At 38.4% G+C, this 16,760-nt stretch overlaps 1 protein-coding gene and 1 long non-coding RNA gene across 3 annotated transcripts; one reads left to right on the top strand and one right to left on the bottom strand.

Annotated features, from left to right (window-relative positions):
* Nucleotides 1-2,696: 2,696 nt before the first annotated feature.
* Nucleotides 2,697-9,044, bottom strand: lypd6 (LY6/PLAUR domain containing 6). Of its 2 annotated transcripts, XM_079667530.1 has the most exons (5): nucleotides 8,979-9,044; nucleotides 5,109-5,267; nucleotides 4,217-4,315; nucleotides 3,976-4,106; nucleotides 2,697-3,210 (listed from the first exon to the last, which is right to left on the bottom strand). In XM_079667530.1, the coding sequence occupies exons 2-5, from the start codon at nucleotides 5,224-5,226 to the stop codon at nucleotides 3,043-3,045; spliced, it is 516 nt and encodes a 171-aa protein (XP_079523656.1). In that variant the 5' UTR covers nucleotides 5,227-5,267; nucleotides 8,979-9,044; the 3' UTR covers nucleotides 2,697-3,042. The 2 variants fall into 2 exon arrangements, with proteins under 2 accessions (XP_079523656.1, XP_079523655.1); XM_079667529.1 differs by lacking the exon at nucleotides 8,979-9,044 and having other exon boundaries at nucleotides 5,109-5,367.
* Nucleotides 9,045-14,087: 5,043 nt separating this feature from the next.
* On the top strand, nucleotides 14,088-16,431 carry LOC307032477. The gene is made up of 5 exons (XR_013806273.1): nucleotides 14,088-14,149; nucleotides 14,902-14,971; nucleotides 15,274-15,336; nucleotides 15,450-15,568; nucleotides 15,787-16,431. It is a non-coding gene; the product is annotated as an uncharacterized lncRNA (long non-coding RNA).
* The last annotated feature ends 329 nt before the right edge of the window (nucleotides 16,432-16,760 follow it).

Genomic DNA, 16,760 nt, shown 5'->3' with positions numbered 1-16,760 from the left:
AACACAGCAGGTACAGAATACATGACTAAAAAAACATACTGTAGTGTGAGTATGGGCAGCTCAATTTAAAGCAGCGGCAAATAGGTGCGGTGGATTTAAAAATAGGAAGTGTTTGCAAAACTCATAAACCATGTCTGTAATCAATCTGAAATATTGCACAGAGAGACCAGCATTTATTGTATGCATTTCAAAGGCTATTTCATCAAAAATGAAAACATGAACCTAATAAAGGATTAACCTTTTCCCAAAATGGCCCCTTGTGTGTGAGATTCAGACTAGATTTCTTACGCTGTAGTCGGTGCTGGATTCGCTTCTTTCCATTTCCATTTCCATTCCCAGTGATTGGTGATACATTTTAAGTGCAATCTGGTAATTTCTGCAGAACTATTTCTCTCTGTGGCTCTCCTTGTGAAGGTCTGAAAATAAGTGCTCAAGTGTCTGCTTTTGGGGTCTATTTGCAAACTAAACTGATGACGTCCTATGAGCCAGAATTCTAGAATGCATTGGCTTTCATGCGCGTCAGAACTGCTGCGCTCTATAACTCCTCCTACGTCATGGAACGTCTGCAGGAGAATGTTGCCCCGCCCCCTTTAAAGAAAAAATCTCGGTTGCGTTTTTACGGTTTATCACGAGTGTAAAAGCATTGAAAACAATGAATAAGAAAATAATTGACTGATTGTAGAAAGCCGTGAAAATAAGGGGGGAAAGCAGACGCTATATATTTGCAAAAAAAGCACAAAAAAAAGAAGTAAAAATCCCAAAAATTGATTATTATTATTATAAATTGATTGATTATTTATCAAAAAATTAATAAAAAGCACTCGAGAGCAAGCAATGTCATGATTGATATCAGGGCACATACACGGGCACATATAAAGCCTTTTGAGTTTCTTAAAAGTGTCTTGGTTTATAAAGAAAATCTCGTTTTTAAAGCATTTTTAGTTTATTTATTAACAAGATAGATCTTGCACGGTCAGAAAAACTTTGCAGTAAATATCCATACATGCATCATATGTTTACTTTGCCGATTGAATAGCTTTTTAATCTTAAAAACTGTTTATTTGTCAAGTAAAGGATAATAAAGGTTTTAAAAAGCTGGCGATGCAAAGAAAAACACAAGGCGAAATTGCAAAGTATATTTTATGTGTTGAAGAATAAACCTACCTAATCTTTTACCTTTACCTTACTATCTTTCTATTTTACACAATTTACAACCAATCGGCTTTGTCCTAATTCTTCTATGATCTGTTTATTAATTACACAAAAGCTTTTCAGCTGCTGTTGAGGCAAATGCAAAAAGATTCATCCTATATTTAATATAAATTCAGTCTACTTATACATTATGTTTTACTTTCTGTCCTGCTGTATGCAAGCTTTTTTAAACCAGACGATAAAGAGCCGTATATTTAAGCAATCATACACGAGAGGCCGTTCTTGAACGTCATTATTGGTACGACAGTACTGCGGCAGCGCCGAGGTCCGTACGCCTGTACTGGAGTAGCCTACAACAGATTGCGATTCTATTACACAAACTATCAATGTAATCAACAATATCGTAAAATAATTTCATAATGTGGGCTAATTTGCTCCCAAACCTACGCTTTCTGCTTGAGTTAACCTCCGTCAGAAAGTAGTTCCTAGAAAGTAGTTCCCATGGTAACGATAGCCGATCAAACACTCCTGCTACCCCGCTTACAGTTATTGATATAATTATAGTAAATAATATATTATTAACCAATTTATTGAAAACAATTTATTGAAAACAATTCTTGAATTAGGCTATTTAAATATCTGAGTAATCACTGTGTGGGATTAGCGGAACAAATCAAATCAGGCTGTCCATGGTGCTGAAACATTTTGGGTTCAGAATGAAGGTGGATGTTCATGCTGCCATTAAAAGTGCAATTCTTGAAACAGCTCTCCATGAACTCCATGCCAGACTTTTTTGCAGGTGGTGCTGTGGTGTTCACGGGTAGGACTGCGTTATAGGAAGAGCTTTCCTCCAGTGGACGTTTCATGGCGTGTCCCGGACCGGCAAAAAGCGCGTTGCTCCACATCTTTCTGTTGTCTAGAGATGGAGCCCAGTAGCTGCGAAGCGATGACTCGTTTTTATGTCCATTAACGGACATGATTTCTCTGTCCTCCAACCCTGCCTCCGCCAGCCGCTGTATGCAGGTGCTTCTGACGCAATGGTTTGTGTAACGCGTAGCAGTGCCATTCATCAATACTGAGGCCCCCCAACAAATCAAAATTAACTTTAAAATCTGACATTTTGTAGCTACCGATTTCCAACGAGAGACAATGTATAACAGTGTAACGGCTGTGTGTCGCTTAACGTCGCTATGGAAACCACACGATGTAGGCTCATGGAAGTAGTTTCGGTAGGCTAGTGGCGTGTGTAGGCCACTGGATACTTTGTGATTAGGCACGTTCTATTTGATCGTTGTTTGATCGTGGAATCAAACACGCCTATTGACCAATCAGAGAGCTTGCTCAAACCTATGTGTTATATAATTAGTATTATGTAAGCTTGTATATGTAAAGAAAATGTAATATGCACTCAACTAAGTGTTAATTGACGGCATATTCTGTGCAAAAAAACATAACATTTAGTTTTAGAATGATGAAGAATGATGTGCTTATTGAGAGATAACATCTGTCTATATATATTTAACATGCAAAAAACCAGATGCAAGTAAATATCACAAGTATTTATTAAGTACAAAACCTCAGAATATGGACATGGACTTAGACAAACAACACAGTTATACTGTTACAACGTCCACACTAAGCGTAAATAAATTAACAAAATAGTTTGAACAAGTCTGAGAAGAGGAAGGGAGCATAACGTAAAGGGAGAACAGTTCATTTGTTATAACTGTGAAACGAACATGGAGCTCAGGTCTAATGCTGCATGTTCCAGGTTTACAAAACATACATTAACATTTTATATTGTCATTGATTTTCACCGTACAAAAATGTAATTTACAAAAAAAGTCCTTATATGGGGTCCAGTATGTCCCACAGACGCAGATTCCTCCCTCAGAGATGAGCTGCCGTGCAGATGCTGACGAGGAAGTAGCTCAGCGCTGTCGGGAGATGCTTCGTGCTCGAGCTGATCAGAGGAGAAGACGAGGAAAAGATGGCACTGCTGGCATTCCTCGGAACAAAGACGTTACAGATGTTCCCCTCACAGCAGGACGAACACATCTGAGGAGGAGAATAAGCCATGCTGTGTAAAATAATCTACAACTTCTCATGTTTGAGTTCAAAGTTGAAGGTCACCTATTATGCAAAATCCACTTCTTCATGTCTCTTCTACATCAACATGTGTCCCCTCTTCTTCATGTCTCTTCTACATCAACATGTGTCCCCTCTTCTCCATGTCTCTTCTACATCAACATGTGTCCCCTCTTCTCCATGTCTCTTCTACATCAACATGTGTCCCCTCTTCTTCATGTCTCTTCTACATCAACATGTGTCCCCTCTTCTCCATGTCTCTTCTACATCAACATGTGTCCCCTCTTCTTCATGTCTCTTCTACATCAACATGTGTCCCCTCTTCTTCAACATGTGTCCCCTCTTCTTCATATCTCTTCTACATCAACATGTGTCCCCTCTTCTTCATGTCTCTTCTACATCAACATGTGTCCCCTCTGTGGAAAGAGACTCTGAAAGTTTCAGGAACAAAGATTCTCTCTCTTTTTGTCCTGATCCATTTCTATAAACCAAATCTTGTAACCAAATGTCTCTCAGAGGGGCGTGGGGAGGGGCTCCTTATTTTCATCTAAAGTAACAGACAGAGAATCAGCACTTTGGAAACAGGGCTGAAACAGAGGGGATTATGGGTAATGCTGCAATGATCTGTTTGGTGTTCAGACAAACACTTCAGAGACATGTTTGTATATATCTGAGACCTAGAATAAAGTAATGAAAGACAGTATAATAGGGGACCTTTAGTGCAGGTAAACGTACCTGGTAGCCGTTATCAGTGACGTCAGCACAGCCGGTGAACTGACAATCCGTCAGGCTCACACAACGCTTGGTCACAGACACACTGTCTCCATGGTTGTCCATCATGTGCAGCGTGTGACAGTATCTGGCGTCTGGAAGACATGCCACACTTTTTAATATCTGGATTATTTAACCAGCAGACATAGTCGTTTGGGAAGTACATTAACTCAGTCTCGATGCAAACAGGGAGACACTGATGTACCTTTTGGACAGTAAACATCCGGCGCCCAGCGATTACACTCGTAGTTATCTGCCGCGTCTTCACACGTGAAACACTTGAAGCTGCCAGGATGAGGAGTGGCTGTGGAGGACAGATAATAGTTTGAGATGTGATTGACAAACATACAAGGAAAGAGAACTAAATAATAATAATAATAATAGATTACATTTGTATAGCGCCTTTCAAGTGACCCAAACAAAGAAAATCAGAAAGGAATGCTTTGTGTGTTACAGTCAAACAATCATTAAGGAAACAACTTCCAAAATCTTACAAACACCCCCAATCGTGCTGTTTTTAGGTCATTGATGATGCTGCTTTCATCCGTTGAGTTTTACATTTTAAGTTATAAAACAAATCAAGATAAAAAACTGCTTTCTTTCATTGCACAATCACCAGGAATCTGTGAGTTAGATTAAAAGAATCAAGAAGCAAGGGGGGGAAAGCATTGCTCCGCCAATCAGTCGTTAACACCGACTGTGTGTGTTACATGCTGTGAACAAACAAACAAACAAACAAACAAACCAACAAACAAACAAGTAGGGCCAATAATAAAGAAAACATTTAATAAATAACGTTGAAAAGAAGGGATGGATTCAAGTCATTCCCCAAACGTTAGCATCAATCTAGTTCCCTTGGCAATAACACAATTGTTGTTTTTTAAATGGCTTTCGGATTATTTCATAAAATAATATCTCCAAGTATTCCAATGCAAACCAAGAGGGGTTGAAACCTGATGTGTGCAAATTGTTTTAATATCTTGAATACACATTATTCAAAGTACAAAACACCAATGCCATGCAGCATGTCAGCATTGGGGCAGTTTACTTCCAGCGCCCCTAATATGTGTCATGTATATATTAAAATATGCTCTTACTTGAGGGATGCAGCTGGATGATGTCTGTCATGGTGAAGTCCCGGCATTGGACAGTTTTCAGCCAATCAGCAATGTTGGTCATCAGCAGGACCCAGGCCACGGTTGGCCAGGCCTCCATCTTTGTCCAAATGTTCCTTCATGCACTTGGGTAGACACACCCTGCAGAAGAAAGGGATCCCAAGCCACTGAAATGAACCACATAGGATGTTTCAAATGAATCCCCAGCGTTAATGTCTGTATATTTTCATTGTTGGATTGAATGGAGAATATAAAAACATACGTGTTCTTTCGAGAAAAGCAAAGCAGTGTGTTATAATAGAAATACATTGTGTACAGGAGTGATCAGCTGTGTGTTCGGCTCATGCTGTGAACACGCTTCATTATTTAAATGTCAAAAGGATCCCTGCCAGGCTGCACACGAAGCATAGGATGTGATCTATTATAACTATTAACACTGTCACTTCTGACTCAAACATGAGTTATGCTTCAATTACAACACCCATCGTGCCCTCTGGGAATTCAGCCATTAGTCCTAGCTTTCCAGATGGGGTCTTTCTCCACTATGCATTGGGATATTCATCGCTGAGCGTCTGTATTGTCCTTAACTCAGACTCCCTTTTAAAGTGGAGATTGCAACAGTGGTTTCAAACTAGGAAAATCAACAATAAGCCAACATTCCTCTCTATGAGACTGACTTTGTTGAGGAATCCATGTAATATCCTGTAAGCTGCCGTGTTAATCCGTTTAAACATTGCTTAATCAGGTGCAACTACGGTCATGTTTACGGGGCAGGAACTACATTTGTTCCAGACTACAAAGGAGAAGTCAACGACAAAGATATACTGTAGATTAACTTGAACACCTCTCTATTTCGCCGAAGGGTTTGAAACTCATGCAGAACATTTTACAGCTTATTACAGCATGATGACATTTATCATTTCAACACCGACGTGGGTCTTTTTGGAGCATATGTCTGTGTTTTGTTTTTATGTTAACCTTAATGTCTGCCTCGTGCTGTTATTGTATTTTCTGTGGTCTTAATTTGAAGCACTTTGTGAATTATATTTCGGTGAAAGGTGCTATACGAAATAAACATATTATTTATTATATTGTTTCAGTAAAAAAGTCCTTTATTACGAACAGACTTCCATTAGGTGTAACGTTTTAAATACAAACATATAATAACATACAGTTGCAGTTCACTCTCTAAGAAAAAGCTGTTTTTGGATTCACTGAGGCGTCACTAAATGAGTTATTTACCAGATGACCTGGTTAGCCCGTGAATTAAGATCATAGTGTAAGATCAGCCGTGAGTTCAGATGCCCCCGACTCCATGCGATGCTTCTCCCCCAGGCGTTGTGCTGACTGCGTGGTTGTAAATGGTTGTTTTTTTAGCATTATGCATGCCCCAATAACACTGATCCATAGCTGTGCATAGAAAAAGCCTACAGTATATGGTGTTAAAGGAAATAAATCAGGTCAACTAGATGTAACATATAGACAATGTGCTATGAAGGGGTTTTATATATAGCTAACACATTTGGAATCTTCTTTGCCCACAAGTTGAGTCTACAAACTTCATTTCATGATATATGGTTTAATTAAAGAGAAGCCTTTGAGTTTATTTGCTTGCATTAATGAAGCTCCTCAGCTCTACTGTATGGCTCCTAATTTTATTCTGTACGCTGAAAGGAAAACTTGGGATTAAACTCTCCAGCTTTGAGCCGTCTGAGAGATGCGAGGCCTTGCATGGAGTGAAATCTGGAGTGCAGGGATTAGATACAATGGCTCCGTGTTAAAACTGGAGAGGGGTTATATCACCGAGGGTTCAATCAGCGCCTCATCCTGGGTCGCAGCGCTGAAGGAATCTGAAGGAGGGCCGGTCTAAATCTTCCTCCCCCCCCCCCCACTGACTACAGAGGATAACGTTGGCAGATTGTGAGTGTAAAAGTTGATGAGTGGGTCTGACAGCATTTAGAACAGACAGTTTTCTTTGATGTCATTTCAGCTATCTGAACACTAGTGTCCCATTTTGTCCAGAAAACAAGTTTTTTTTACCAACAGGATTGACTGTTAACTAGTTTTCCCGCAGAGTCCAGTGCTGTAAATCAGACTTCAGAAGGTCAAAGGTTAAGCCTTGTTACTGAAAATATGCTTAAATATATCTCTGCAGTCAGTGCTGTCAGAGTTATCATATTTACGACGCGCATGAATGAGCCAAAACATTGTAAATAATATTGGGAGAGTCATCTTGATCCAGAATTACTCTGAAGACAACGTTTCTTATCGCACTGATTTAACATTTGTCTAGTCTCTATCCAGTCTATATTTCCTTTTTGTTATTTTAGTACTTTTATCTTGTTATTGCTATGTTTTTACTAGTGTGTTTTTGATGGGAAGCATTGGTCATTGTGTTTTGATAACTGCCGTTTAAATAAAGATACTATTAGGCTATTGTATTGCATCTGTGACAGTTTCTTTCACGGGTGATGCTTGTGTTAATTGCTGGTATACATACAAGTCTAATGTTGTAATGTTATACTGTACACGAGGAACACTTAAACGCACCAGGCTGAGAAAAAGAGAAATGGTTTTAATACCCCGAGGCCTCTGCAGTTGTTCATTCTGTCACACTTAAATGCATCACATGGTAAAAGAACATCGGCAGCTTAAGCCAAAAATGTTCCTCGTTCGACCCGAACAACAGAGCCAAATCGAGTGTTTAAAAAATCACTAGAACAGTTGCAAACCGATCTGTGCTGCTGTGTGAACTTAATTCTTTACTTGAAGGTTAATTACTCCAGGTTTGTCATGCGTGTCTAAAGAGTACAAGAGTCGGGCCACCAGGTTCGCCTTTGAAGTCCAGCCGATATCCAGCAGCTCAGATGGACCAGACACATATGGCAGGGGCTTAACTTCTGACATACCACTGCTCATGTTTTTCACTTCTACACTGAGCCGCAGACACATGACTGCACGGGAGAAATGACAGAAAGTGTTGCTGAACTCTTTTTTAATAGCCAGCTAAAAGGCGCACTGTATGGAAAGTACATTATTTACCTTACACATGCACATGTTACAGACACACAAAGGGAAACAGTGTGCATGAAGGGAAATCTATGCTCTTTTAGGTTATTACAACCTCCTGAAAACCAGTGTATTCTTCAAGGAAGTGTTTGGATGTTTAAATAAAAGCAGAAAACCACTATTCAAGAAGATATAGTCCAGAATGTAGGATTCTATACTTGATTTATATCACTGATGAAGTACTGCATAAGCTATGTTTTGATAACTGTTGGAGGTGAAGCTAGTATTGTGTAGTTTAATAAAGGATAACATGACTTTTATAAAGATTATACAATATTATTTACAATCTGAAACTGTAAACTAGCTGTTGTTGTCAAGTACAAACTTTACTAGATTACATTTGCTATCATGAATAATGTGGACAATAATCACAAACAATGCAGAGTAGCAAATACAACTCTGTGCACGTGTAGACTGCATGTATTTCATTAGTATTATTATAAAAGATTATATTTATATTTCTGATGCAAGATGCATACTCAAACTCCGTTTTAAACCTCACTTCACATACATTATAAAAGACTAATTCATTAAAACGCGTATTTCTCAGCACTTTAAACCCTAAGTTATTCAAATACAACAGAGGTGTTCACACTGTGGTATCGGTATACTAACATGTCAATTAATAACTAATGCTACTCACAGAAAAATGACTTCAAACGGAATTCAAAAGTGGTTTTCAATCGTTAAAAAAACATAAATTAGCGCACTTACTAACCACTATACGTGACATTTACTGATTAACATTGACTCAGTATGCTCTGACTTTATATTTTAACTCACCGGCTTTATTTCCTCGATATGCCCGAAGGAGTGTGCAGCTCAGATGAAAATACTACACTGTGCTGCTGCTCAGCGGACAACTAAAGAAGGAGGGGGCTGCGACGTCACTGTTACGTCACTTCTAGTCCCATCAGCAACACTGCAGCTGGATCAGTAATATATTTACATTTCAAACACGTTTTGTGGATCCCCACCAGTAAGCATTGTCATATAACCAAAGCATTTCTCCATTGCTCTACTTGAGATGATGATGAGGCACTTATTTTCTTTAATTCTGCTAAATATTTGACTTTTTACTTGTTACTCTGATATTTTACTCACTGCTTCATGCATTTTTCTGCAATCACCCCACCATTGAGTGCTATGAAACAACTAGGCTACATATTTAGCATTCACTTAATTGATTCTAGACAAGGCAAGTTTATTTATAACACATTTCAGCAGCAAGGCAATTCCTTTTCACAACACAGTGGCGGCGCCAGAGATTTCCTCCAGGGGGTGGGTGCTGTGGGGTAGCTTGACGTTTGACGGGTCATGGAGTCCCATCATCCTGTTTAGTTTGTTCACAGTGCATACCAACGTTGGGCTATAAATTAATACATTATTTCTGAGAGCAGTATTTTAAACTCTACTTGTATCTTATCAGTTAATTAGTTACAAAAATACATTTAACTCTTCTCTGGTTCTGGCAGTAACAGTTCTTTCTGAAATGGTTTGGGACACTTGGATGTATAACACATCAAAAGCATTGAGACAACACATTGCAAAAGGACATAATAAAAAACAGTCATTAAAAAGCCAGAAAGATCTTCTTTGAGAAATGCAGATATGTAAAATGCTTACAGGCGATGCTAATGATTAGAAGAGATCAAACGGTAACTCTTCTCTGTAGCCTATAATGAGCATGCCTTATTCCTGCAGGCAAATTACAACACCCTCCAAACCGCTTGCTTTTTCACATTCCCTGAGCAAAATGCATGTTATGAGGAGGACAGCAACCCTTCATATTAGGATACATTTAAAGATTCAATAAGTGTAATGTCAAACAGAGCCTGTGACTCTACTAAATATAAAATAAATACAGATTACAAGTAGTCGAAAAATAATATATATAAATTCATATCAATAACAAAATGGCTTAATTTTAATAAGAAATTAAATCGTTAGCATTACAAATATGTTAATTTAAATACAAATGACCCATTCATAGGGATAGAAATTATGAAGGTAGATATGGTGCAAAATGCGAGAGCGTGTGAAACCTGATGTGAGCACTTGCAGAAAAAAAATATCTGAGCTTGTGTGCATACATTTACACTTGTATAAAATATCCACGCAACTGTGAACCACATTTGAAGTCACAGAAGAAAAAAAAAAGTTTTGTAGCTTGTAGAAAAAAAAATGAACTTAGTGATGAAATGTTCACTTGCAGAAAAAAACATATTTTTTAAATATATTTTCCATTACAACTGCAACTTGGTTATTACAAGCTCTCAAATCAGTCATTACAACTTGACGAATCTGCTCTGTGGCAGTATAAATCGACAAATCTGCGGTCTTGACTTTTGCTTCACTCCTTGCGATAAATGTGTCGCAAAAGTACTTTTCACCTGTAGATCAGCTGTCGATGTGGGGGGAGGGAGGGGGGTTGGAGCGAAGGGGCGGAGCTATCAGAACGACGAGGCTTGACTGCGGGGCTAACGGTTCGTGTCGCTACCAGTCCGCTGACATGGCGCGTCAATCAACGGTACATTTTGCCCATTACTTGCCCAGTATTACTTTGAATATTATTATTGTGATTGAGGATTAAATCCGCTTTGAAGACCACCGTTTTATATGGTTTGGAGAGGACTGAGGGTCTTTCCTCAGCGAGGAAGTCCAGGCCTGATGGAGGAGCCCATGCTGGGCAAAGCTGATACCAACTGCACAGGCCTAGTCTGTCACTTTATTTGAATAAATGTGTTTACTTATACATTTAAAAGGCTTTACACCTTCTGTCCATATGTGCTTTTTATTTAAAACATTTGATTAACTTTTGGTTCACATTTCAATAAATTGTATTTGCACTCCTTTCGTCCATTATTCTTACTGAAAATGTTAGATTACACATTCACATCTGACTGAAGATTGGCCCCATTTATTTGTGACGTTGCAAACTCTGCGGTACAAGACACAAGTAATGTGAAGCTCATAAAGTGAGGCAAATAGAAATAATCAGCTGATGGAGTGTAGATGTGGAAATAGATGCATCCCATCAGCTGACTATGTTTTTCGCCACGCTTTCTAAGCCTGACTATAACCACCCCTTCTCTGAGGTGCAGGCAGCGTCACAAACAAATGATGGTCCTGATAGACTACAAACATATTCGGTGTGCAGATCTTTGTTTTCACAATAAAAGTAGTTTCTTAGTGAATGTCCTGTACTGGTCTTAAAATCTCATAAAATCAGATTTGAATGTTCCTCTTGGATGTTCTTCTTGACCCTCAGAGAAAGAGGGGATGTCTTTCAGTCATGTCCTTTCCTAACAAAAATGACAGGAAACATAAAACATATTATCGCAGAACAAGTGTGTTATTTATGAAAGCGGTGTGTTTGTGTGTTTAGGGGCTGTAGATATAATTATTTTGTAATTGTAATCAGATTATGAATGAACAGTATGAAATTCATTAACATTGAAATATATTTTATTATCAAAATAATATTTAACTGTTACAAAACGTAGTGCAACTGTAGAAGCTTGCTCTGTTGTCTCACTGAAAGAATAACTTTTACCACGTTTTTTACAGACAATATTGAGAGATAAATAGTAGCAGTTCTCACTATGTGTTAAATATCTTTGCCTTTAATACATTAAATTAGAAAGCTGACAAAATCATATTGCTTGTTAACATCTAAATGCAACTTTTTGCACAGAAAAAACCCTCAACTTCACTGATGTGTAGGTGATCTAGTATTTAGTATTGTTTAATGGAATGTATATCAGTGTATTAAAGTCAATACTTCATTCATTTAAACCAATATCTTTCTTGATTCTTTGTACAGTATGAAAAAATAGTATTTGTACCTGTGCTGAAGTCCACTGCTGTGAGGAGTCCAGTTCTGTCTCTCACTCTCTGGTCCAGCCTGTCTGCATCACCTGGACACCTTAAACAAACAGATATATATGTAAAGTACTATGTGTACAAACAATATAACTGATTCTCTTCTGTTGAACATGTTGGATTGTGTACTGTAACTTTGGAAGTTGTGTTACCAATGCTTACTGTTTATTTGATACCCATTTGGTTTGGGTTTGTTTTTCAGATGACTGTGACGTGTAAGCTCAATAATGAACTCCAGCTCAACCAACCATATTGTAATATCTAATTAATCATCTTGAAATATGACATTAATAATTGTAATATACACACATCTTATTGTGAGGTTGATTTCACATACACTACTTCAACGTTAGCTAAATAGAAAATAGCATGGATAATTTACAAAGGCTTTAAAAACACCACCGTTAGTGCCAAAGCTACGGAGCCCCAAAAGGGACATGAAAAAAAAAAAAGAGAGAGAAAAAAAAAAGTCAGGATAACGGGTTAGTATCTCGTGCGCACGAGACTTTCTGGTGAGCACGAGATTTTTTGGGGGAGAAAGTTACCGGTGCGCCAAGGAGGACGTGAAGCGCATAGGACACAACCATTTCATTGCAGAATGTTATGTTTACGTGGGGAAATGACAGTGCATTATTTGAGATATATTTCGTACTCAGACTTCACTTTAAGGACATTTCGGCCAGGGGTGTGTCCGCCACTGGCTCTGTGTGTGTGAGTGTTTGTTTCCCTATAAAACAGCTGCGGGGGAAGCAGGTACTCTGCGAGTCACGGACATTAATTCATAGATCAAAGCAGACTGGTTTACAGACTCTCCTGTTTTGCCAATCCGGTTCTTAAACCAATAGCTCTACACCCCTGGCCGAAATGTGCATAACATTAAGTCTGACTTCAAAATATAGTCTATCTCAAATAATGTATGCTCTGTCATTTCCCCACGTAAACATAACAGTCTGCAATGAAATGGTTGTCTAATGTGTGTTCCACTTCCTCCTTGGTGCATCGGTAACTTTCTCAAAAAAAAATAAAGTCTGGAAAAACGGATTCGTTTCTCGTGCGCACGAGAAACAAATCCGTTTTCCAGACTTTATTTTTTTTCTCTCTTCCTTTTTTTCTTTCCATGTCCCTTTAGGGCCTCTGTACAAAGCAGTAGGCTATAATATATTAATTATTGCTGTAGACTACAACCACTACTTGTTTGCTCGTAAAGTTGTAATGACTGATTTGAGAGGTTGTAATAACCAAGTTGCAGTTGTAATGGAAAATATATTTAAAAAATATGTATTTTTCTGCAAGTGAATATTTCATCACTAAGTTCATTTTTTTTCTACAAGCTACAAAACTTTTTCTTCTGTGACTTCAAATTTGGTTCACAGTTACGTGGATATTTTATACAAGTGTATATTTGGTTCACAGTTACGTGGATATGTTATACAAGTGTAAATGTAATGTATTGTAGCGACTCTGATAGGATGCTGAGGGTGTCACTCCCCGTCTCTCTGCCAATCATAGAGCTGTACCGGGATACTGGTTGAAGGCGGGCCTGTGGTTGGGGGAGCAGACGGGGGAGGGCGGGAAGTGGAGACGTAGTCTGGGTTATAAATGTGTGTGTGTGAGAGTTTAAGAGAGTGTGAGGTTGAACCTGCAAGTGATATCTGTACCTGTGATCTTCAAAGAAAATAAGAGTTATTAAAGCCTAATAACTAAAAGCCTGTTTCCGACTCCATCTGTGAACGTTACAGTATGCACACAAGCTCAGATTTTTTTTCTGCAAGTGCTCAAATCAGGTTTTACACGCTCTCGCATTTTGCACCATATCTACCTTCATAGAAATCGATTGGGTAATGATCGCAGGCGGTCCTGGTAAACTGGGTGTAATCACCCTAATCAGATTCAGCCCCGGTGCTGCTACCTGAAGGAGTTAAATAGTTGGTGCGTGCGAGCCGGGTAACACACTGATGCGTGCAGACGATAAGACACTCGGTAAGACACTCGGTAAGACACTCGGTAAGACACTCGGTAAGACACTCGGATCCATAGTGTTTGGTCTGTGAGAGGTCCTCAGAGCCACGGTGTGCTAAAATGTATGATGTTCTGGTAAATTGTTTGTGTGTGTGCCACGTGTCCTTTTATAACTCTGCGCGTTGTTATCGTAATTAAGTGTCAATGTGGTGGATAATTTTGCAGAACATTCTGAGCTTAGACGTTATTATGTTATTTATTGTTCTAAAGATAGGTAAAAGGACTTATTTTAGTTATAATTTAACATCCTGCAATTAGCAGGCCGTTAGCTTACACTGACTCTCCTAGCGTTATATATGACTCTTTAAGTTTCAGCCGACAGTGCCTGTTCTGAAGGTAACGTAAACGCTGTGAACCATAAAGACATAGTTAGCTTCTTGTACGTTAACTGTTAATACATGCAGCATTTCCACGGCATGATACGGCATGGTTCTTAATCACGTTACTTAACCAAACCTGCTCTTTTTGGGGTAGCCATACGTAAAGTGTATAGTATGCCTACCTGGTTATTTATTATTCCTGGTACTGGGCTAATACGAGAAAACATTACAGTTCTCATTTGCACTACATGGGACATCCTGCACAGCCATGCTATGACAATCACATGTACACTATTTAATCAACATGGTTTGAAGAGATTTTGGAAATGTAAGCATAATACTGGGTGTTAGATCATCTCTGTTCAAACAAGGCGGTGTTGAGGGATTTTTTTTTGTGCCAAATATATTGAAACAAATATGATTTGATATAGCTCTTTCCTATTGTATCGAAATATAATCTTATAATTTCGTCCCCCACACAGCTCGGCCAGTCAGCCCAATGGGAGCTAACACGGTGGCTGCCGCTCCTTCCAGAGTTCAGATGATTGCTTGGTAATGGAACAAAGTGCATAGGGATACTCTTTTAAGTCAGGGTTGCTGGGCTTCTTTTACAGAACTGTACTGGAGCAGGGATTGAGAATTCAAGTTTGAGGTTATGTCTGATATAAAATATTAGATGACATTTAACTAGTTATATTGTTATCCATTGTTACTAACTTGTAGCAAGAACATTCAGAAGTGCTTTAAGCAAAGGGTGTTATTAAGTGAACAGATTCTGGTGTGAGAGGAATTATTCTAACGTGATTTGTTATGCATCGTTCTCGTTCCATTGTGGGTCCTGAAACAATCTATAGCTTCAACAGCACCAAGGGGAGGCCACATTAAGCCAACTGCTTCACCCACTGGCACCAAAGCAGGTGAGAAATCCCTGATATAATCCAGCATTTATTTTATTATTTACACTTTTCCTACCTTGACATTTCAAATTCATATGTCATAGAGGTGAATGTTTAAAAAGCATGTTCTGTAGTGGGCTAGAAAAAACCAGACTGCTTGGAGGGTAACTACTAGAACAAGGTCAAATCTTTGGAGAAGGAGAATTTGAGAGTGACTGACTGATCTGGAGAAAAGTGTGGCGAGCCAGATCAGGTACGAGGACCACTGCATTCAAATATTTAAATTTCATAATGTGGTTTATAATTTGTCTTTTTACAGGAGGGAAGAGAAGGGCTTTGCACATCTTCAAAATGATCATAATGTCTTTAGAAAACTAGCAGATCGCCCTGGAGGCTGAAATAAATTACTGTGTGGTCTCTGTCACGCTGTTCTGTTCACATCTCTCCTTCTCCCTGCTCCCTCTCGGCCAGAGTGCCTTTATTCCAGAGAGGGTGTTAAATTGAGAGAGAGAGAGGGGAAGACACTGCCTGAAAACTTCTGCGGGCTCTGGTTTCGAACCCACCTACTAGCTACGGTAGTGACAACTCCTGTCATTTATTGCATCTCTGCGTGAAATTAGATAATTTCACCTAAATCAAATGAAATGATGTTGATTTAGTCTTTCCTTCCTCTCCAGATGACTCTGTCTCACCTGCAGCTGACCCTCAGAGACAGAAAGGAAGAGGTCCGTTCTTTGAGGGACACCGCAGAAGGACGGGCTTCATGCTGGGGGATGGAGCTTTGGGGAAACGCTCAACTCCCTGAGGTTAGCCAGCAAGCTAAGTGTCAAATATGGCTGTTTAATGCCTTAATGCAAAACTTCACTATATTAATGCTCCGATGTGAAACTCTAGATCAAATATATTTTTTAGGGTACGTAAGAAATGTTCTGAGGAACCTATGTTTTCTTATATGGTTTTGTCATCAGCATGTTTTCCAAGTTATTTCAGATGTTTTTGTTAAAGATGAATTCAAATATAGTAGTTCTTGAATAGACCCAAATGTATCGGAGATTTATTTTTGAAAGAAATCTTGTTTTAACAAAATTACTCTTGAAATTCATTTTAGCCATAACAAAAAAAGGGAAACAAATGTGGAAATTAAAGTGAATTTATTATAAGAATAAATAAGTAAATGGATAATTTTGGAAGAATAAAGAGAAATAAATACTAAACAAGTAAATAAAAATGGGGATATTTTAGGTGAAATAAGTCGATAAAAGAGTGGGAATACAAAAATTAAATAATAAATATATTGTAATATAAAGAGAGAAATTAAATAGGGCAAATGTAAAAATCAATAGGATAAGAAAAGAGGATTAAAATAAATACTTTATATATAAAATATACAGGTAGTCTTTTGCAAAACAAATACTATTTAAATATAATCAGAAATACATTTGAAA

Source organism: Notothenia rossii (assembly GCF_949606895.1).
Source record: "Notothenia rossii genome assembly, chromosome: 3".
NCBI classification, from domain to species: domain Eukaryota; kingdom Metazoa; phylum Chordata; class Actinopteri; order Perciformes; family Nototheniidae; genus Notothenia; species Notothenia rossii.
The sequence above is the reverse complement of the archived record's forward strand: the minus strand, read 5'-3'. Positions and strand labels throughout refer to the sequence as shown.